The sequence below is a fragment of the Astatotilapia calliptera genome, chromosome 5, assembly GCF_964374335.1.
Source record: "Astatotilapia calliptera chromosome 5, fAstCal68.1, whole genome shotgun sequence".
Taxonomy (NCBI): Eukaryota; Metazoa; Chordata; class Actinopteri; order Cichliformes; family Cichlidae; genus Astatotilapia; species Astatotilapia calliptera.
Window position 1 is genome coordinate 28,144,610 of NC_137426.1, and position 22,897 is coordinate 28,167,506.

Genomic DNA, 22,897 nt, shown 5'->3' on the forward strand with positions numbered 1-22,897 from the left:
TATGTAGCTGGTGGAAAATGACAAGGAAGCAGCACGGATTATGGGCCTGCCTCAGAAATCTGGCTACAGTCTTAGACCCAACTGTTGTGCAGAAGCTATTACAAAAGCATTTCCCTCAGTCTCCACAATAAACATGCTCTCATGTCAAAGCTAGCCGGCTAGTCCAAGTCCTAGTCCATTTTCCAAGAAGATACTGAGGCATGTCTTCATGGATAATTTTCAAGACGCGCACAACCACATGCACAAGCACACACACACACACGTGGGGGGGTAGCAGACTGGCGCTATAGTCCAAAACCAAAACAGAGCCATCCACCATCTTGGCCAGAGCAAGCCTGCCAGTGTTTTTTTCCCTTCTTTTTTCTCTTCCCCTTTTGGTGTAAGAATGCACACACACACACACACACACACACACACACACACACACACACACACACACACACACACACACACACACACACACACACACACACACACACACACACACACACACACACACACACACACACAATGCAGGAGGGGTCACAAGCTGACTGGGGTTTGTCACCACGGCAGGGGGATAAGGCCATCTGTCTCAGTAAAGGGTTAATCCAACCAAAAGCACAAGCCACAAATTCCAGCATTTTCCAATCCTCACGTTTCTGTTTACATTACATCTTTTTTGTTTTTTTGTTTTGCTTTATGTTTTTTGACTTTTTTTAGGTTTGAGGAGAGGAGCAGTTGCAGTCCATTGTCCAGGCTTTCAAACAGCCCCAACACCCCAAACAATCTCCCTTATGTGGTGATGATGGGCAAACAAATATTAAAAGGGACCATTTTTGTTGGGGTTTTCTAGACCTATAGTTGGTTTTCATTTGCGATTGACTGCTTTGAGTCAGGGGAGGTAGTTTTCGCCACTCTGGTTGGCTGAAAGAGGTATGCAAATAAGAGACAACGCACACATAAAAATACAAATACACACACCACAATCAGATCAAAGCAGGATTTCTCTTGACCCGCTATGTTCTCCATTCTTTCCCTTTATAAGAAATTCATTCAGCCCCATATGATTCCCATACAGATAGATGAGGACCAGGTTAAAAGGAGAGAGCTAATAAAATCCACTGCCAGTAGTGCAGTGTGAAGCTAAATCAGGCAGAAACCTGCCTGAAAATGCCCCTGCGCACACACTCACAGCCGGCCTTTGTCTTTTTTATTCCACCCATAAAGGAAAAAAGCACCATGGGCTAGCTACTACCTACAGCAATATGAAAATGGAAAAGAAAGGCTCTAAAACGATCCATTTAGAGGGGCGGGGTGGGAGCAGGGATGGGGATGGGGAGGGGGTCATCCAGACATGAGATCGAAGAAAAAGAAAAAAAAGAAAGAAAAGAAAGGTTGGGGGGGAGAAAGAGGAAGGATGAAAGAAAGGCAAAAGCTAACCGTAGCATCCCAGAAGCTGCAGACAGACAAACATACAGGCGGCAGTTTGCTGCTGGAGGCAATGGCTTCCAATGTGATCACACATGTCAACAGATCACACAGCCTTAACAGAGCCATCACAGGGCTGAAGAGCTTCCACCACAAACACACATACTGTACATTCACAAACAGGAAGTGACACTTTGCGCACACAAACACACACGGGGGCAGCGTGTCGGGCCACAGACAAAAATACACACAGACACGAGCATACCTGAGACAGACAGACACAGACACACACAGCTTCCGTTTGACCACAACACATCAGCCTCCATTACTGCCAGCGATGTGCCTCCGTCTCCCTCGCTCTGCTCCTCATACCTTCCGCCTGATGCACAGCCATCCCCATCGCCTGCCTCTCCATCCCAACCCCCAACCATTAAATCACAGCAACCCTAGGTGTCTCTTCTGCAAAGAAAACTCAAATCAAAATACCTCAATCAGGGAGCCTTTGAGGGGGGGGTGGGCTTCTGCTCCTTCCACTACAGTCCACAGAACAACACCACGTCAACAGGAGACAGGAGGAAAAAAAAAAATCCAATCAGGTGTAGATGAGGAATGAGGAGGGGGGAGAGAAACAACCCAAAAAACAAACAGTGCAGCTCCACCGTTCCTTCTCCTTTCCACCTTCTCCTTCCTTCTCCTGTGTGTCTGTCCTCTGTCCAGCTTTGTGATGCTAAGCTAACGAGAGCTAAGCTAAGCAGCATCCACACACTGACTTATAATGCGCTCCCGTCTCATACCCACACACACCAGCGCTGAGCTGAGCTTCAGTCTCTCTCTCGCTGACTGAGCCCCGCTGTTTTCCGTCTCGCAGGCACCCACATGCACCCGCCCACTTCCCCCTGCTCCCTCCCCTCCTCTTGGCTATTCACCCCTATTCTTTCTTGTTCTCATAGATCCCATCGGATCCCAACGACACCTCTTGTTTCACCGCTCCTCTCAGGACACTGATGTTCTTATACACACAAACACGTACGCTTGCTCTGGCTGTTGAACAAGTTCCTGGCAAGTCATCCTTGACCGACATGTGACTAGGAACCTTTTGCAGCAAATAAAGATGTGGAGTTAGGAGGTGAGATGAGAGCTGGCCACAGAGGAATGGACTGAAGTGAGACTGAGGCTGCATAAATATATATGTCAAACGCAAAAGAAGGAGCTAAATAGCCTAATTCCTACACTGCTGATATTTATAGAGGTTACAAGTCTGGTAGATAGATAAGCAAACTATAACACAACTAATCAACCGGGATAACTGCAGAACAATCCCAAAAGAACGAGTTCAAAGGTCCTTCATGTGAGAGTCAAGCTGAAATATGGACAAACAAGAAAAAACATATTTAAACTTTCCAAGTGGAAGAAGCTGCTATGTTGTGCTTTGTTGTTAAGGAAGGGGGCTGGGAAATGCAGTGCAAAGATATACAATGGAGTAAGGTCAAAGGTCAATAAAATCTGCATGCATGGAAATCTCACTTTATTTTGAGTGTGGTGTTGATGGACTGCAGAGCTCAAAAGTTAAATTTTAAAATGTAATGAAGGAGCAACTGCCATCAGGAAAAAAAAAAACAAAGTAAATCACTGCTGGACACTTGCATTGGTGCGAGATTTAGCAATAATATTAGCATTTAATCTACAAGGTGTGCTGCTTCTTACGCTCCAAGGGACTTCATCTATCACAAATCCCCTTTATGGCAGCAATCCTTTGATCCTGATAATGGTTTTGTACCCCGGAGAAAAAAATAAAAAATAAAAACCATTTTGCCTATTCGGCAGTTACTGTTTCCTGCACAGTTGGCTTCATCTACCTGCAGCATGCTGGGAACCCCCCATTTTAAGTGTGCTCCAACTAATACAGAGATGCTGTTTTGTGACCTAGAGCCCTACCCCTGTGGTTTAAAAAAACAAAAGTCAGCAAAAACAGAAAATAAATCTGTACAACAACAATATTCCTATGTCTGCATGAAGCTACACCCAGCAGCTGGTTAGCTAAGCCTTGCAGCCGTTTTTGAAATGAGCAGACACAAATACTGTTTTGGCTACCGTTTCCTCCTCCTCCCAGTTGTCGGGCTAAGCTAACTGTCCCCCGGTTCTATAGCTTAACTTCTGACATAAAGAGATAAATGTATTTCAGAAGATTCTTTTAATTCGCAGATGTCAGCAGGTGTGGTGTGGATGGACTACTGAGATAATGCCAATGTATAGTTCTGTGTCAGTACAAAAGTTGCACTCAAGTATGGCCGTGGTGTAAGGTGTTTGGAGAAGTCCAGCGCGTGGCAAACTTGGCTTTGAGAGATGGTTGAATTCAACAAAGAACTGGTTTAACAGGTAGGATTAGTTGTTGAACAGACATGTTCGAATACACTTAGGAGAGCTTCCCTTACATAGTGCGTGACAGATACCGGACACACGGATTATTTGACTGACATGCATCCTCTTCTCAGGAAAAAAAAAAAAAAGAGCCTCAAGTTTAGATCTAGGTCTTGTTTTTACCTTGTAGTGCCTTTACTTGACTTCATTTGCTGCTTAGAAAGGGCACCGCCACTCTCAGAGCTTTGTGCATTTCTTTTGCTTTGTTGAGGTACCACTGTGTGATTGCATCTCCGACTGCAATTTTTAAAGTATGACTAGAGAGGCGGCTTGTGTGTCCGTTGTTGACACAGACGAAAACCCGCTCGTATTGGACAGGACAGTGAGCTCTGATCCAACCACAGGTTATACATCTAAATGCTTATTCATGTTTATGTTAGCTTGACTAGCTAGCTAGAATCAACACTGATTTGAGTGTGTTTGTCCCCCAATCTTTCCATCCCCTCTCTCTTTTCTCCTCTCTGCCCATCCCCCCCGCTTCTTGCCCTCCTCCCACACCCAAACTCCACCCTACCCCCATCTCGATCCCCACGGCTTCAGCCCACACCTCCCTCCAAGCCGTCCTCTTAGCCTATATACGGGTCGTCCAATTGTCTGCACTGCCAGTCCCGCAATTCATCATCACTCACACACACACACACACACACACACAGACAGACACACACACGTGAACACAGACTTGTGCAAACCCTGTCCATTTGAGGAGCGATCCCCAAGCCATCGGCATCACAACAACTACAGCAGACAATACTGCTTACTTGCCTTGATGCAGGCGAGATCAGAGCTCCCTTTTCAAGGCTTGTCGACACAGAACGGCGAGATTTAAATATCAGGTATTAAACCCACAGAGCAACCGTCTTCTTCTTGCTACTGCTCCGATCGTTGTAACTGGCAGGGAGGAAAAAAAGAAGAGGAAGACAAAGACTGATACAGAAGGAGAACGGGAGCAGCAGTGGCAGCGGGAGGACGAGAGGCAGTGGTGTCATGAGTTGGGGGGGTCAGGAATGAAGAGGAGGAGGATAGAGGGAGTGGAGGGTCGGTGGGGATAATGGGAGACTGGGAATGTTTGACGTACAGATGGGATGACCACAAGGGAAGCAGATAAATGCCTCGGCAGATGGGGGAGGGTGGGAGTGCTGTGCTTCAAATATTAACAGGGTTATAGGGACAGCTGACTTTTTTGGACATGCGAGTGAGGAAACTAGTTTATGGACAAATGACAACAACAACAACAAAAATTCTCTTGCACTTCTTGTTAGTCATTTCTCCAACCATGTTTTAAAAGTTCATTTTTATCTGGTTTTTACCCCTTAACTATATAATTAGTCCAATTCCACTGTGCCTTTTTAAAACTGCTGGTTGGATGGTAAAATAGCCTCCAATCATTTTTCTATGAAGCGAGTGTGTCTAACTGTTTTTTCTGAAACTGAACATTAGGATATTTACACCAGCTGCTTATGTTTTTTTTTTTTAATAAAGCTACATTCAAGTTTAAGATATAGTGAAGTGGCGTATGGACAGCAGACAGCAAACACGCACTGAAAACTGTTACAAAATACTGTTTAATCCCTCCGTTGTTGTGTAGTTGTTTAGGGAACCAGTGTGTGTGATATTCTTGCCGATTTCCAGAATAAATCTTAAATCAATTTCTTTACCTTGCTAAGAACCAAAGCAAAACCTGTTTTTCCATGTTTTTTCTAGAATGCACTGACTTTGGAACGACGTCACTCCCGAGTTCCGACATTGGAGCTCTAAAGAATCTGGATCCTGGTGTTTTTCTCGTCTCCCTCACCCAGTCGCAGCAGATAGCTCCCCCTCCATGAGCTTTCCTGTTAAAACAGAGTTCTTCCTTCCCACCATTGCCAAGTGCTTCCTCGCAGCGGGCCACCTGATTGTTGCGGTTCTCTCTCCATTTATTGTACAGTGTACCTTACAATGTAAAGAACCTTGAGGCGACTGTTGCTGTGATTTGGTGCTATATAAATAAAACTGAACTGAGCTAAATGTCAAGCAGCTCACAGGTAATACATGGATTTTGACCTATAGTGCTCTGACAGTGACAGGAGGACTATAAAAGTGTAGAAAGGTTGATTAAGCTGCGATACAATTTTTGCCAAATTACACCAGACCTCTCTCTCCTTCTGTTTCTCCACCTGCTGTTTGCTTTTTAAAAAAAAAAAAAAAAAAAAAAAAAAAAAAATCACACGAGCACAGGAACATGTGAAAGCGCCTTGATCAAGGATCCGACCATTATAAACAAAGATAAACACTGACCTCACACAACTGCAGGTCAAATGCAAACACACCCATTTCACAAACACGTGCTTTTTGCTCTGACTGTGATGGGCATAAGGATACATTTAGTCACTGCCCCATGCAACATGACCTCAAACAACACAAAGAAAATATTAAGCTGTTGCAAAGCATCTCTGAATTCAATATTCTGGTAAAAGATGGACTCTCCACTACGAGCCATGACAATGAAAACTTTAGAGTCCTATTAAACATGTGGCCCGGAGAACACCTTCATGCACAGTTTGCTGCCAACAGCAGCGAGGTTTTTACTGGTGTGCCTCGGACCACTCCGTAATTAAAACGGCTGGCCCCTCCCACCATCTACCAGTGTCTAGCTGACATATGGCAGTGGAGGTAATGCAGACAAAGTCAGATAGTAATTTGTGTGAGAGACCATGAATAAACTAATTAAAGAAAGCCAGCTGATAAGAACCATGAACATTTTCATCCTTCGGCAGATCCTTTTCAAATCCAATTCCAAAAGAATGAACTTAAAATCCAATATGGCGAGGACATGGAAACCATTTAGCTGTTGAATAACGCTGATGAACACTTTCATCGCAATTTGCATACTGTGGATTTTAATTTATACTAAAAAACAAAACAAAAAAAACAAGCAAAGTTTTTATTGTGGAAATTGTGAAATTATGTAATATTGCTATTGTGAGACTGATGGATATTACTAAAGATCACTATATCACTGCACCACAGATGCAAATATTAAAATGCTGAGTAGAGACATTTGCAGACAAGCCAATCATTTATGCAGTTTTGCTCTTTCCCCCTCGCTTATTATAAGTCAGGCATTCTGTAACCACGATAAGTAGGGATTTCCAACTCGAGCAGCAGGATAATGATTCACTATCCTCTGATTGGTCCAACTGGACCACTTTCAATGTCCTGTGCAATTCAAGGTTAAGTCAAAATTGGCAACAGGCATCAGGCATAAATCTACTCTAGGAATATCATCTGTCTATAAGAATGCTATTATGTTGTTTATACAATAACGCCACATCATTAGCACCAACACTGTATTCAAGTGGTTTTTTTCCTGGAGCAGAGAATGAAACTTCAAATGTCTAATTCCACTTTGAAGCAGTGGATATGAGAGAAATATGCGGCATTAGAAAATAAATGTGCTTTCAAATAACTGTTGCTATATCAACACTAAGAAAAAACACATCAAAGACACCAGGCCTCTATTCCTGGATTATCCAACCAGAGAAGATACTGGTTAGTGATAGAGGGATGCTGATGAAGCTACAGGTACTATATTTACTGCCTTTATTGATCCAGTGGTCATGAGATACTACTAGGCTATTCATCGTCTTATATGCTGGTAAAAAGAAGGCAAATCTACTTTTTGAGGTTTGCGAAGACATGTTATCTATCATCCAAGAGGCTTCTTAAGTAAAAAACAAAAAGGTGAATAGAGGTGGTGGCTTATGATATCAGCTATCAGCCACTTACAATGCAGTCTTAAGACCTCCTCCCAGGTTCTTTAACTCCAACACTCACACCTAACCTAAATGGATCTCAATAGGCAATATGATAGAGTGGGGCAAGGCCCTACATTGGTTTCACCTTTAACCCCTGGTTATGCTAATGACACCCCTTTCTTCACACCATGGCTTATGTGATGACTCACATGATTGATAGGTCAGGACCACCTCCAAAGATCGCAATCCCCACTAGGGGTTAATGCTGCATTCCAGAAACCACAGAACTCGGGAGTGACACCACTCCTGAGTTAGCATGTTCCCAAAAACACGAAAAACAAGGTAGAGCGATCCAGGCTTTACTAGCAGTTCAGCAAAACACTTGTTTTTTGCACTTAAAAGCACATTCATGGATATGGCCTGGTCAGTGCTCTGAGTATGGCTTATTTAGTGAGTCACAAATACACAACAGTGGCATTACAGAGAAGTTTCAAAGTTCTATGTTCAATGCCGCCATCATGGACTGTTAACTCTGGGCTGCTCAAACTTTGTGAGTAGGACATCAGAGTTGAGAGGGTGTTCCTACTGGGAGCAGGAAAAAAAATCCAACTTTCAACTTATTCAGGAACACACCATAAATGTGCGAATAAGTGAAGAATATTCTTGGATGAGCGGTAAAACGTCTTCACAAACTTGACCCTACACAGACTACACTCTCCATTGTGGAAACGGCAGATATTTTTTCCCTTGATCTAACTTGATCTAACGTTACTTGACAGGATGGGTGGTGCGTGCAGCATGCCTAACTTTGTGTCAACTAGTTGATGATTAGTTTGGAAAGAAGGCAGAAGAGCGGGATGAACAGAAATGTTGTGTGATTAAACAGATGAAGTCATGATTAAGGTTTTTCAGGAACAGGATATGAAGCAATCAGTCCTGCTAATTGCACGGCCAATATTGGTTTAAAGACAAACAATCAGGCTTAATTAGAAACAGCGGTAAAGGGTCTGTGTGAGGCAAGCAAACTCATTCATACATGGATCTAAAACTAATGAAGCCTGGATGTGAGACGGCGGTTTGCAATGACCTAAACGAAGAGTTTTCTGATTTTGTTTGGATGCTTACACAACACTGTCCCCTGGTAATGGTAATACGCTACTGCTTAAACAGTATTTAGGGATGGTTAATCATGTGCAAAAGACTGATCAATACTGATGTTCTTTAAGAATATCGTTGCTGATGTGAGGAAGAGGAAGAGCACTGGATAAATGACTGATGGTCACGTACCCTAGAATCTTCTGAATGTATACTGTATGTATGTATACTGTACTTGGACAGACTTTGATGTATGCGTTTGTATGATTCCTTTAATTATGTGTTTTGATGCAAGTCTCATACATTTCTTGAATGCATACTTATTAAAAAGAACGGAATGTGAAAGACACAAGAAGGATTCAGCAAAAGACATGTCATGAACTCACAAGGCACAGCGTGACGGTAGAGGTTGTCTCTGATGGTCTGCTGCAGTTCGTGGTCAGGCGAGGACTTCTGGAAGCGCTGGCTCAGATACTGCTTCAGGTCCTTGGTCAGCTTGCTTCCTGTGATTGTGAACACAAATGTATCAAAACAACTGAAGTAAAAAGCAGGCCAGCACACATAAAAACATCACAAGAGCCAAAATGACACTGTTAATCCACAGCGGAGTGTCAAATGACCACACCGCTTGGCTCCTGTGAAAAGAAATACACAGGTTTGTCCTGCAACTACAGTAAAGCTTGATGCTGAGCGAGTGCACAGCCGTGAATTGTACACTTGCCATCGTCACTGAGAGGGGGTAGCTGGCCGCTCACTCTCGCTCCAGCAGGCCAGGACCAGCCAAATCTAAGACTGCTAGCACCATGGCTAACACAGAAGCAGCCCTCCTACCGTTTAGCCATCTGCACCTCAGACACACATTAGGCAACTAAAGGGCAGCATGAGGGGAAAGTGTCCATATGTGTGTGTGTTTGCTCCCGAATCTGTGCCTGTGTGTGGTTATTACAGATACTGTCCACGTTAGTGGCAGTTCCACGCCTGTTCAAACGCATCACATGCAGTCTGAGAACATAACAGAAAAAAAAAAAGAGCCGAGATGTCTGCCGTCACCCTAAACAGACTGAAAAACTGGGTTTTATACTCAATTTATACTCGATGACAATTTCATGATCGAATTTCGTGACAAGACTCCTTCAGGCAACAACAAACATCTTATTTTCTTCATTAGTGTATGTCCCATTACTCATTATACAAATGATGTATCTCCCATCTTTGCATGGCTGCCGAGACCATTTTTGGTTGTCTTGGGCAAACAACCAATCATAAAAGGCCCTGGTTTCTGTTTCCATGGAAACTGTGTGTAAGTGTGTATGTGTGTGTACATGCGTGCCGGTGTGTGTGTTTAATAAGATGATTGAGATTGTTACCAAAGTACAGAAGAGCATTCTGCATTGGTTAGCAGAAAATATTGTTTTTGTTTTTAATGATGTAAACCTACAATGGAAGCACACCATGCACAGGTATGGTGCGCCTGCCTTTTATTTGATTGTGACCAAATATTTTGTCTGTGATGCATGACAATATACATGAAGAAGCACAAAGTAGATGCAGAAACATATGGGCAAATTATCAAATTGTGGTTTGGAAGCAGTCGGGTAATTAAAATGTCAGCATAGAACACATTTAACTGTTGTTCCTCTGAATTTGCAGTTTTTTTTCCTCATCTTCATTTTTCTGTTTTAAATAAAAAGTTCAAATTTAATATTTCTCTTAATTTGTATAAAAAATAAAAATTTTTTTTAAAAAAGCGTCTGTAGATCACACTCCTTACTAGGAGTTAATCCAGCTCCATGTATTGAAATGTAATTGACTCCGTTATAAATAAACTGAGGTCTTCGACCACTGCAAAGGTGAACCGTTATAAATCAGTTTTACTAATCGATGATGCGTAAGCTGTCTATAAAAAGAGGTCAAGTCTTCCATCACTATCTGAGCTTGCTGTTGGGAGGGTATGCTGCTCCTGGCACCGTCCCATACAGACATATCACTCAGTTGTAATCCTCACAACAGGTCACAAGCTAACTCTCACGCCAACAGAGAGCCTAACGCACTCTCTGATGTGCTCATGTACACAATTACTAGAGGGCCATGGGTACTCCTTCCTGCCAGACTTCAGACTGATTGTGTAACCCAATGTGAAATTTGGACTGGACTCCCTGCAATATCACTAAAAGGTCACCCAAAGTGAATGATGGCACAACATAGTACAATTTAGGTTTTTCCTAGTAATGTTAACTCAATATTGTGGTATATTTTTAGCCATAAAGAGGTGTAGCCACTAATATGAATCAAGATCCAAAAATGCTGAATTCTGCAGTTCCAATCAGGCTCAAAACCAAGTGCTCATCAAACTCAGCAGCAGCTTTTGTGCATCATCAGTACACATTATTTTGGCTGATTAAAAGATGAGTCACTCTTTCAGATGAAGCAGGCCGGCTTAAGAAAGCTAGCACAATCCTTTTACGTGGTTGGTGATGGGTGTGCCATCAACAGCACCTCAAGGAGCAATTGCATAAGAGCTAATCCAGTTACATTGAGTCTGTCCTCCCCCAACTCTCTCTTTGTGTGCCATTATCTTGATGGAACAACGATGCTTTCGTAAAAATGAGCAGCCATCCTTCAAAGTCACAAAAGTATGAATAACAAGACCCTAAAGGACTGCCAGAGTAGTAAATGATAAGAAGATAATCAACATGTCCCAATGTAATTAAGTAGATAGCGCTATCTGTCATCCTTCTGCTCCTGTACAGAGCTGATAATTAAGGCTATCCACTGATCCCCACCTGGTGTCAAAATATGGCATTTAACAGTAAGCATTTAGGGGAAAGTCTGACCCAATTTCAACTACCTGCATAGACCAGGCTGGTACTAAAGCTCACCATTACAAAGAAGCTGCTTAAGCCTTTTTTCCCTAAAACTGAAATTACCTGCTAGAGCTCCATATTAAGACTCTATGCCAAAAGTCAAGTCCTAATATATTTCATCTGGCACATCTGAAAGGAACACAATAAAACAAAGCAAAATAAAAATACAATTAGGATTTGTTCAGGATACAAGATCCAGATGTGAGAAGCAAATCAAGTCAACTTAGATGTTACTTGCCTTGGAACTCAAGGCAAATACAAAATAAGGAAAAAACAAAACTCTGAATCAGTCTCTTTTCAGAAATCACAAGGCCCACAAACTATTTTTTATCTAAAGTCTGCATTTGGCAGCCAAAAGAAACATACAGCTAGCTAACAGTAGAACCTGGCTGAAGGAGATGCTGATAATATTTACATCTTTTCAAACTGTCGAGCACAAGCTTCCCATCACACGTTAAATTATTCTTTTCTTCTAATGTAGTTGGACACTACGAATTCTCCTGACATTTAAACCTTGAGTGGCAAAGTTAATTTTAAGGTCCACCAGAAAGGACAGTAGAAGTACAGCCAAACCCCCAATCTTCCTGCACACTGTGGTACTATTACTTCCATGCTTTAAACGCAAGCCAAATAAAAGCACACCATCTTGAACAATGTTCTACAAGAAGTGCAGGATGAGTGACCACTAGCTTTTCCTTGGCCGGTACTTAGATGTCTGCTGGGACCAAGTATGCATGAGGTTCGGGAGTCAAATGAACCTCTTTCTGCAGCTACACGATGTACTCTGTTGTTTCTGGTATGAGGTCAAATACCATTCGACCACATTTCCTATTGCCTTTCCCTTCCCAGCTGAGTACTTTAAAACCACTATCCTTAAGTGATCCAACAACGTGAGATTCTTTTGTGTCTTTTGCCTCCAAATATGTTTTGGTTGATGAAACGGTAGGAAAAAAAAAAATCCACTGTTATTGAGTGGATAGTGTACCAGCAATGAGTCAGGTCAACATGATACCTCTCATGATCACCTCTCCTTAAACCTTAAAAACAGCTAGTCAGCTCCTTAAAAAGACTGCCAAGTATAAATTTAAACCATTAACTGCTACCAAGGTGCTGTTTTGGTACCATCTATACAATGACACAGCACTCTGGCTGTGATGGCAAATAGCGCCGCTTCTGTATGTAAAATGAACATCTTAAAAATCTTTCAGTTTTAGTTTTGAGCTTTAATTTCAGATCGTTTTAATTCTGATGCCCTGATGATTTTACCTGTAATTCAGTTAACACAAAAACATCACCGAACTCTATGAACCTGCCATGATGGAACAAAGAGCAGGCAGGCAGCAGACTAGAATTCAGAGACCATTTAGCCCAGAGGCCACCCACCCAAATCATACTGCAAACACATAATTAGAAAAGACGTATCCCTAAAACAAAGCCCACCTGTTATAGATTTTCCATAATCCCACTGAAACAAGCGAGATTTTCTAACCGGAGACGTGCGATCTACAACAGAAGGGAGGTGAGCGAGAAGGTTTTTTATACAAAACAGAGAGAGGCAGGGTCTGTCACACAGAACGTGAACATCAGAGTAAGTCAGGCAAAACATCAAAAGAGTTTTTAGACATAGCTGAAATGTGGAAAGCCCCTCTACTTTCCAGGCATCTTCCCCCACTGAACCCAGCCCGGCACCCCTCGGCTGTGATCAGCCAGCCAAGTCCCTGCTCAGACATGCATAGCCAGCCGTGGCACCAGCTAGACCCTCCACTGGCAGTTGACATCTGTATTCACAGCATGGAAAAAGAAAACTTCATTGAAACTCGATCCTCCTTGCTCGCGGGGCAGCCTTAGTAAGAAAGGAAAGGTTTGACCGATTTCTGCTGATTTAGTAATGGGAGGAGTCACGCACCCGTTACACTCTAGACAAGGAATGGCATTGCATAGTGGGGGAGCCCCCAAAAAGCTGGCTCGATATCCAGCAACCTACAGCTACACGTTGGCTACATAACCCTGCTGCTGATCCTAAAATTAATCTTACATGTTTGCACAGTTTTAAAGTAGCTGAGGCTGTCCATTTAGGACTTGGGCTCAGGCCAAAATCCAAACGTACTTAAAGTTGATTACTTTTTCTGGAAGAATCCCATAATGGAAGTTTGACATGCTCTACATGTAATTCCAGACAAGTACTCGCATAAGAGAGTGTGTTTTTCCCCGCTCACATTACTCTCAATAACTTGCAGAAAACAAACTATCATTTCTAATTTTCTCCGATGTGGCAAGAGGAAAAAGATGTCAAAACAGACTGAGTGCTCATGCCACAGCTCAAGGAAACATAGCACTTATAGGCCAGTTGGTACATCTTTCTGTCCACTTTGATACAGAGTGAGAAACCTCGGCAGCCGTTGGATTGATCATCAGTTTTCATCGATGCTGCTTGCAGGTAGAACCCACCATCTGATGGTGATGCCCTCACCTGATTTTTAACATTTTGCAATAGTCTGCATTGTGATTTATCACCTTTTTGTTCAATTGCAAATTATGTCCATGAAGTTATTTCATAGCTGCAAAATGACTTTGTAAAACATATTAACCCTGGTACTAAAACCTGCAGTAAGATAGAGTTTATTTACAGTTGGACATCAGCATGCTGGTCTTATTATAACCATAAATTCCCCACCGCTCTGACTTAAATGTATTTCCTGCACTGCTTAAAAAGGCTCTTTGTGCAGAGGCATCTAACGATTTTGACCGCAGGTTCGGTCTTCGCAGCGGGCAATGGTAGATGCAATCGTCCTCTTAACACAAAGCAACACAAAGTGACAAAGCAGAAAACACTGTCATATGCCAGCGAGGATGCCAGCCTGTTTTACACTTAGCCAAGCCAGACTTGGCAGTGCCACCATGTTTGGCTGGGCACTGGGTGTCGTATCGATGTAGAATACACAAAGAGTCTGGCACACAAGGTAACAAATAACTTTTTTTTCCTCCGTCCTCCTCTCACGAATTGTCTTTTGAACATCAAGGGGCATGTTGCCAGGCAAAAGCTATGATTAGAACTAAATCCTCCCTTTCTCTGGGCTGTTTATTGTTAAATTTAGTTCCTCCAAAGTGGGACATAACCGGCTTTAAAGTCAAATGGATTCATGCCATCCCAACTTGACCTACTACAAGTTAAATTTAGCTATGTACACAAGCTGCCCAGAGTCATGTCTTATATAATCACCTCTTAAGTGAGCAGTCCATCCATGGCTCTAGTTAATCAGATAATCGGGGCTAATCAGCATTTAATTGATTTAACTCAGCAGCTATCTACACTTAACATTTTCATCACCCCTGATCAAAGCTTAGCCATATGTCATAATGATTAAGAAACAGGCAGAGAAGTCAGAGAGAGCCGAATGTGACCCTCGACCAGTGACCTCTAGATAGTTCACATCCATATTATCACCGATAACTAAACCACCATGGTTAGGTCTGTGTGCACCAGCGGAGATTATGTAGATCCCTGCGGGTGAAAAACATGGTAAAATGAGGATGGCAGAAATACTTTCCCTTCTAAGTTTTTTATTAAGGTCGTTGTCAAGATATTACTATAATGAACAGCCCTTTGAAAAAGAACTCCCAAACCACCAGGCAGAGATTTCACATTCACAGAGCAGACAGGCATGTGTGTCTGTGCGAACAAGCCCGTCTTTGAACTCAACACTACCCCCTAGGTTGCTCTATTAGATGTGGCTTGCATCACAGCAATAGATGGGCTCTGTATCCATAGCAACAGCTGCCAGATGAGTACAGGCTGTGGTAAAAGGTGGTGATGGGAGACAGCAAGGCATAGTCTGCTGCCCCCCTCTGGACTATCAATGCTTTACAAAAATACAAGAAAAAGCAAAAAAATGGATCAAGAGCCACATTAAGAACAGTGACACATGGAACTGAGTTTTTAATGTAAATGTGCTGCTCGGTGCAATATAAAGAAATTACGACTTACTCTAAACGTATGCATGGCTACTTCACATGTAAAATATTGCTTGAACTGATAAAAATGTCAACAAAGAGACTGAAATACTACAGCTACAAAGACTTCACACTAAACAAGAACTAAAATGAAGTTTAGAGCTTAAAGGTAAAAGAAAATAAATAAATAATCTGCCGCAATAGTTACAAGATGAGCTACATGAACCATAAATCTGAAATGCCTATAGTGAGACATCGGTACTATAACCTCACGGACAAATTACCGATGCAAAACTGAATGAGGTGTGTGGATGCTAAAAAGATTAGTTGAAAAACAATGTTGAGATGTATACCTTACAGTTAACTGAACAATGTAATCAAGTCTGCACATCAGAGGTACTGGGAACTCTGTGAAACTCAAAAGTGGTCTTTGCAGTGACTAACTGAAGTGAAAAGATCACAGACTGCCTTCAGCGCTCTGAGACGTGAGTTTAAGTCAATGTGTTGGGTTTGCAGTTTTGTGTCACGATTTCTTTAAAAAGAACTGCTAGCGGCCTCGCGTACGCAACCATGCAATTGTTAGACACAGCATTATGGATACTGTTGTACTCGTGCGTTTGCAACAAATCGCGTGAATGTGTGACTGAATGAGTTTTCGGTCAGAGGTAGGGGTACGCCGCTTCTCAATCAATGCCTGCATGAGGCAGCGGAGATCTAAATTGAGGACTAAATGCACTCAGATGCTGAATAATGTATCTGGATATGACTTTGACTGAATGACAAAGCCATCTGTTTTCTCAGAGGAAAATCCATTTTCACCAGCATTTTTGTTCCCCCTAACCAGCCCAGTATAGCAAGAAAAACATCAGAGCCCATCAGGAAACATAGGTTATCCTCATAATGTCAGAAACGGTACTCAATTAAGTGCAAATCAGATCTTTTTTGTGAGAGGTTGCTACACAAATTGCTTGTTTGCTAGCATGTTTCTTGAAAATCTTCACAGCTGAGTGAGTCTCAAATTAGGTGCATCACTTTGCAGCCGAGGCTGTGAAAGCGCAGAAGATGCAGGACGAGATATGGTCTTTTTGGTGCAGCGGTGAAACAACAAATACAAAGTTTGGTACTTTGACAGATGCACCTCGTTGAGTCCAGATCAGAAGAAAAAAAAAAAAAGCATATCCAACACGATCAGGGTTAAGTCTCTGACACATTTTCAATCCTGTCTATATGGTTGCGTGTCCCAGAGCTGCTTGCCTGTTTACTATATTCCTAGATTGCTTTCATTGATTGCAGTCCTTCACAGAGGGGAAAGAAATCCTCAGAGGATTTACATCAGCATGTGGGGCGGCAAAAAAAGGCTGCAGTAGAGATATCACTTCCTCATCTGCAATCTGACAGTGGACTGTGAGAAGCACATCATGCAACCATTCACAGGTTTGAGCACTGTGTGTGTGCTGCATGCATGTGAGTGACGTCGAGTTGGTATTTGTAAAGGCCATTATTTACACAATATGAGCACCTGTCTGATGTGACAAACACCAGCAATCCGCTAGCCAAGGACTCAGACACTATAAATAATAACAACAGTGGCTGGATCCAGATTTGTGTGGGTGCTGAACAGTGCCATAAGTTCTGTGTTATTAATATTGCTTTGATGCCTCCTACATACAGTATGAGCCTGTGCGAACAAAGAGGCTTCCAGATTAGGCTTGTGAGTGAGAGGACCCATCATGCATGGATCTGTATATATTTACAGTCTCCATGATCACCACAGAACCAAAAAAAACAAAATAAAGTTAATATGCAAAGTAAATCAACATCATAATAACTGCTTAATTAAGAGGTTCATTTATTTAAAGCCAGGATTTACTCAGCTAACAATGAGATTATTGACTGACTGACGTAAAAGCCTCTGAGACAAGTATTTTGGAGATAATTGCCTCTCCATCACCGTCCCTAATGCACTGACAGGCAACATTTCAAGACCAATGAATGTTCTAGTCTCCTGTGACAGTCCAACTGATTGGCCCTCTGATACGAATAAGGTCCCCGGCTGGAAAGGAAGACCTGTGCTTTAAGCCAGACACAGACAAGGGAAGCACAGGACTGTGATACGAAGGAAAAATCCACTCAAAGTGGAAGATGGCAAAAACGTGTAAGATAAATAAGAACAGGCAGTAAAATGTTTACACTCAGTGAAAAATGTGATGGCAGAGGTCTCTGTGTGCACACATAGGAAAGACAGACACAGAGATAAGGGGGATCCTGGGACACAGCCACCTTAAACCTTCAAACACAACAACTGTCATTTAGCAAAGTGCTCTTCTTGTACAATCACAACCAGAAAGACATGTGGCAGCTGAAGAAAAGCCCATTTTAGAACAACTCGCCACTATAAATAAAAGCCCTGCTCTGTTATTAACCTGGTTACGGCATGACACATGGATTTTTCTACTCGATGATTTATGCAAAATAATACATCACTTAATGCAATTAAGGACAAGTTATGAAAAGCAACAACGACCATCAGGACCAATCAGACACAAATTGTACAATTTTTAACTACAGCATCATCAGTATCTCCCACCTCTGCAAAATGCATGCACAAGCACAGAGGTAACAGTGCTAATTACATGCCTCGTTGTGCTGCGGTTTCTCAGAGGTCCTAGATTTAGTCTGTATGTAACTAATATAATACAACCATAAGGATTATATCTGATGACACGAGCAACATCAGATTGTTGAGCTTTGAAAAGAACCTCCAGATAATAAAAAGAAACCTTTGGTCGTGATGACGCGGTTATCGAAATAGCTATACAGAACAACAAACTCCACAAAGGTCTCTAAGCTAACTTAACTATGTGCTGACCAATAAGCACCACCAAAGGCCTGTTTCCCCCACCCCAAGTCCAAAATTCCCATGTATGCAGCAAAAGCATGACAGTAATCCAAAGCAAAGATGTGCTCAAAATATCAAGCACAGACCACCAGAGGACTTGCTGGCAATTTCTGTGACTAAGCTGAAAATGTCCATCTTTATTGGCCCTTTAGATTGCTGAGATGAATTACCATAATATGTCCTGGCCTCTCTACACGCTCTATTCCATTTCAGAGAAAGATAAATTGGTCATCTGCTGGGGTGTAATCAGAGTCAGTGTGTGAAGTCACCCCAGGACCACAGTGGGCGAACACTGCATCGACAGGCCAACCACTGGTCAAAGCCACGGATGGATTAAAGGGAGGAATAACTTAAAGAATGGGGTGAAAAGTGGCAGAATTACAGCCGTGTCACAAGCAAACTAGTAAAGCAAAACACAAAAATGTAAACAAGTCAGGAAAACATCAAGTCATAAAGAAAATAATAAAGAAAAAAGAAAATCACAGAGAAATGGGAGGCTTATTGTAAGCGTGTTCATATTAAAGACAGACCCAGAGTGAGGTACGTCCCTCCTGCCTGTCTACAACTGTACAACCAGCTGTTGGGATTCCTTGTGTTCATTGCAGATTTCCTGGCTTCTAATTGGCCACATGGGGAAGACTCAGTTATTCTCTATGATTAAACAATGTCTGCCACAGTCGGCCTCACCTCGGAGCCCAGGGCGAGCTCATTAAGTCTGCCACCAGGGGGCACATGTCACTCAGGATCATTAAGTATGAGAGACTGTGAGTGCTGTGACTGTACAGCCTGTTTGCTGATTGTTGGCTGTGTTTGCTGATGCCTTCGGTTAGAGGTGTGGCCACGAATAACAACTGTAATTACAACAGACACCTAAACAGATTCCCCAAAAGAGTCTCCTGAGCTGATCTGACAACATGCCGAGTTCAGAGGAAGAGGAATCCCACAGAGCGTTTTAAGTGAATGAGAATTTGTTTTTATATAATTAAGCCTGACCACCCTTTGGAGTCTATCCCAGCTGCCATACAGCAAGAGGTGGGGTACGTCCAGGACAGGTTGCCAGGATAATAAGGATAATTCCAGTGTTTATTACGTGATTATTATTATTGTTTGATGCACCCTTTTGTTTGCTTCTGCTAAATTGCTTTAATAAAACATCCTGTGTTTAAAAAATCCCCATCGTGGACATTCACTTTTAACTCTTTGTGAAACAGGTAAAACTTGTGTATCTAGTTAAGTGTTCTTACAGGTTACAGGTTTCAAAACCCAAAAACTTTTCGGGATTTAAATCAAATTGGAGATAAGATGCTATAAATGCAAACAAGCTGGTATGCATGCATTTTTGGGAATGTGTCTGCCAACAAAAAAGTAGACAAAGTCAGTATAAACAAGAAGGTTCTTGTCATGCAAAATGTCAGTTCAATGTCACGTGTGCCCTTTCTGTGCTGGGCATCGTAGATTTATGGATATAAACTTCTTTCTATTACATATCTTGAAGAGCAGACCACCTCTTCCGGTTCTGTCTCATCTCTTTCCCCTCTTATGCAATTCCTTACTTGACCCGCCTTACATCATTAAAATACTAATTTCCTTCCCTCTGCCACATCCTTTGAGCCATCAACATCTACATCCAATCCTCCTCTTCTTTTTCCATCCATCTGTCCATCCATGTCTCATGCCTGAAGAGGGCATGACTGACCCACTTTCCCATCACACTGCTGACTCAAGACGCGCTCAAGATGTTGTGTGAACGCATTAAAAAAAAACAAAAAAACAAAAAAAACAAAACAAAGGCAACGCAGTCTTGCTCATGCGGATGAACACTGAAACGAACTACATCTGCTGGCCGATCTAATTTTAGAAACAGGATGAGAACGCACACGCGCGCACACTTGGAGACATACAGTGTGAACGCGAGAAACACAAACTTATCCGATGTGCACCATGCTGATCATCACTTTGTCCACCTTTGTAACGCTGTGTGTTATTCTGTTGTGGAAACGCTGACAAATGTTATCTGAATACCATAGTTAAAAAAGAACAAGTATTAGAAAATACCTACTTACACACACACACAATGAAATTTCAGAGTTGTGGGCTAATAGGGCAGCAGTCACTGCCGGTTACGTCTACAGTCGTTTCTGGGTCAGCATCAGGCATGGCTCATCCAGCCCTGCATCCCTTAACAGCTGACTCCAGGCCAGACAGGATGTGACACACACACACACACACACACACACACACACACACACACACACACACACACACACACACACACACTTACAACCAACAGGGACAGATGAGCATGAGCAGTGCATTGGGTATTAACAAGACATTTACTAAACACTCAGAAGCAAACTGTCATAGCAAACAGCAGTACACCAAAATTCATTAGTTAAAAAGTGAGGCGCTCTCATGCATTCAGCACCAAACACACACACACAAAAATACCAAACTCTTAAGCCCGAGTGCCTGCACAGGCAGCAAGTTCTCATGCATCAATTACTCCACATCACACTCCTGCCTCATGAACGCATGTGTCCTTGCACGAGTGCATCATGCATGTGTTCATCTGCTGCCCGTACGGTTATCTACGGTTATTTCCCAGCTGTATAACATAACGAGCAAGATGAAGCCCAATGAACCATGTGCTGCACTTTGTCTATGTGTGCGTGTGTACGGAGACACTTAAAGTGAATCTGCGTCTATCTGCGTATGTAACTCGAGTTGTTCTAACACACACAGAGCAGGAGGAGAATGTGCAGAATCCGACTGCACACATGCACGCACAGAGACATGTGTAGCACTTAGCACCACAGTATTACACCAGAGGCTCAGGCTGGAGAGAGCCCAGGTTTGAGGACACCAGTTCACCGCCTTAATCCACTGCAAAGGTCCAATTCCAAACCACGGTGACGAAGCACTGACGAACAGGACACATCCCCCCAACGCCGCCGCCGCCGCCCAACACTGTGCTCTGCCCGTGTCGCAGCTTCTTCTCCACTGCTTCCTGTCAACAGGAAAAGCTGAACTGCTCGACTGGCTGTCAAATGTGAAAGCTCAGATTTTCCTTTAAAGTGTGCTTATCATGGACAGACCATTTCATAACCGTAATTTAAAAACTGCTGCATTTCTACCACCACCACGTTTTTCTTTGAAGGAAATTACTGGAAGAGGCCATAAAGTAAACACAAAGACATGCATTCAAGGCCAACACTTTCTCACCCTCTGAGATATAAATTACCCTGTGGAAGGAGACCACCAAACTGAGACGGTATGCCTTATCCAACTGAAAAAGAGCCTGAAGGTGGGGCATCATGGTACCACTTATCACAAGCAGATTTCATCTCTGCAGCTGGGGCACAGCTTCAGTCATGCCATCATATTATGCTTGGACTTAAAACAACTAGCATCTTCTTTTCCCCAGCATGTGCACAACTTAAATCCTACACCACACTGCCTAAGAATAACCCTTAAATCATCCTCTCACCTAATCTTAAACCTGTCAGCATGGACGCTGTCCAGATACCACCTTAAATCTCCCAATTTTAGAGCCAAGACGTGACCATGTGATGAATCTTTGTGATCAACAAAGACGAGAGAGAAAAGAAACTCCTTGAAAGTATTTACTCTGAAAGTGTCTTTAAAAGTTACTCTAAATATGTTACAAATCATCTCCACTATATAAAAACATACTTGAGAATATCTACAATTTGTTTGTTATTCATTAAATCTTTGTTGTTTAAAACTCTTTTGGAGCCGTCGGAGCGGCCATGTTTTTTTGCACACAATGCATTCTGCGATGATGACATGTATTGGTTGTCAGCAGTATGGGCGCTTTTGTTCAGCTAACCCGTTTTGTTTTTTTATAGTGTAGCAACGATATTAATTAATTTGCCTATTAGTGACCTGGTTACGACCTGGTAGACCAGCACTATACTGGTCATGGAGGCTAACAAGGGCTGCCCAAAGAACATCTGGATTAAGACATACGGCTTCAACGTTCTGGTGCACTGTGTTGCATGGAGAATCTGTAAAAACAACGATATCGTAATTTCACTGTATAATAAAAATTAGAATTATATTAATGGGTTTTTTTTCATGTGGTTATATGATACCATGGATAGTTGCTGCCATAAAATTGAGCTCTTTAAAACAAACGTTCTCAGTCGCCGTTGCCATTGGCAAGCAGTAGCCGCACAGACACCAGTAGTTTTCCCTGACTCTCTCGTCCTCGTGTGACGGATCGTTTTCATCTTCATCTAAACTAAGTGCTGGTTGACTATTTTCATCCTCTGTCTCGGTTTGCTCTGGTTCAAACTGGAAAGGTTGAACAGAAGCCATTTCCAGTGCGCTGCCAACTGTGAACTCGATGCGGTGCAACCGTATGACGTCACTACCCAGAGTGCATTGAGAAGTAAATAACAATGGCGGCCTACTGGTAAACTAGTTTTATATAAAATGTGCTTAAAAGGAAAACATTTGGAGTATTTTAATACCACATATATATTATCGAAAGCACAGTACAT

At 42.4% G+C, this 22,897-nt stretch overlaps 1 protein-coding gene across 34 annotated transcripts in view; it reads right to left on the bottom strand.

Moving 5' to 3' along the window:
- The window catches only part of magi1b (membrane associated guanylate kinase, WW and PDZ domain containing 1b), a 141,407-nt gene that overhangs the window by 71,618 nt on the left and 46,892 nt on the right, over positions 1–22,897 (bottom strand). For 32 of the 34 annotated variants that reach the window (XM_080302027.1, XM_080302025.1, XM_080302026.1 and 29 more), the window contains exon 2: positions 9,044–9,160. In XM_080302027.1, the coding sequence (XP_080158153.1) occupies positions 9,044–9,160 (117 nt within the window). Of the gene's footprint in view, positions 1–1,896; positions 2,321–9,043; positions 9,161–22,897 lie in introns of those variants that run through there. The other 2 variants (XM_080302047.1, XM_080302046.1) reach the window with 1 other exon arrangement.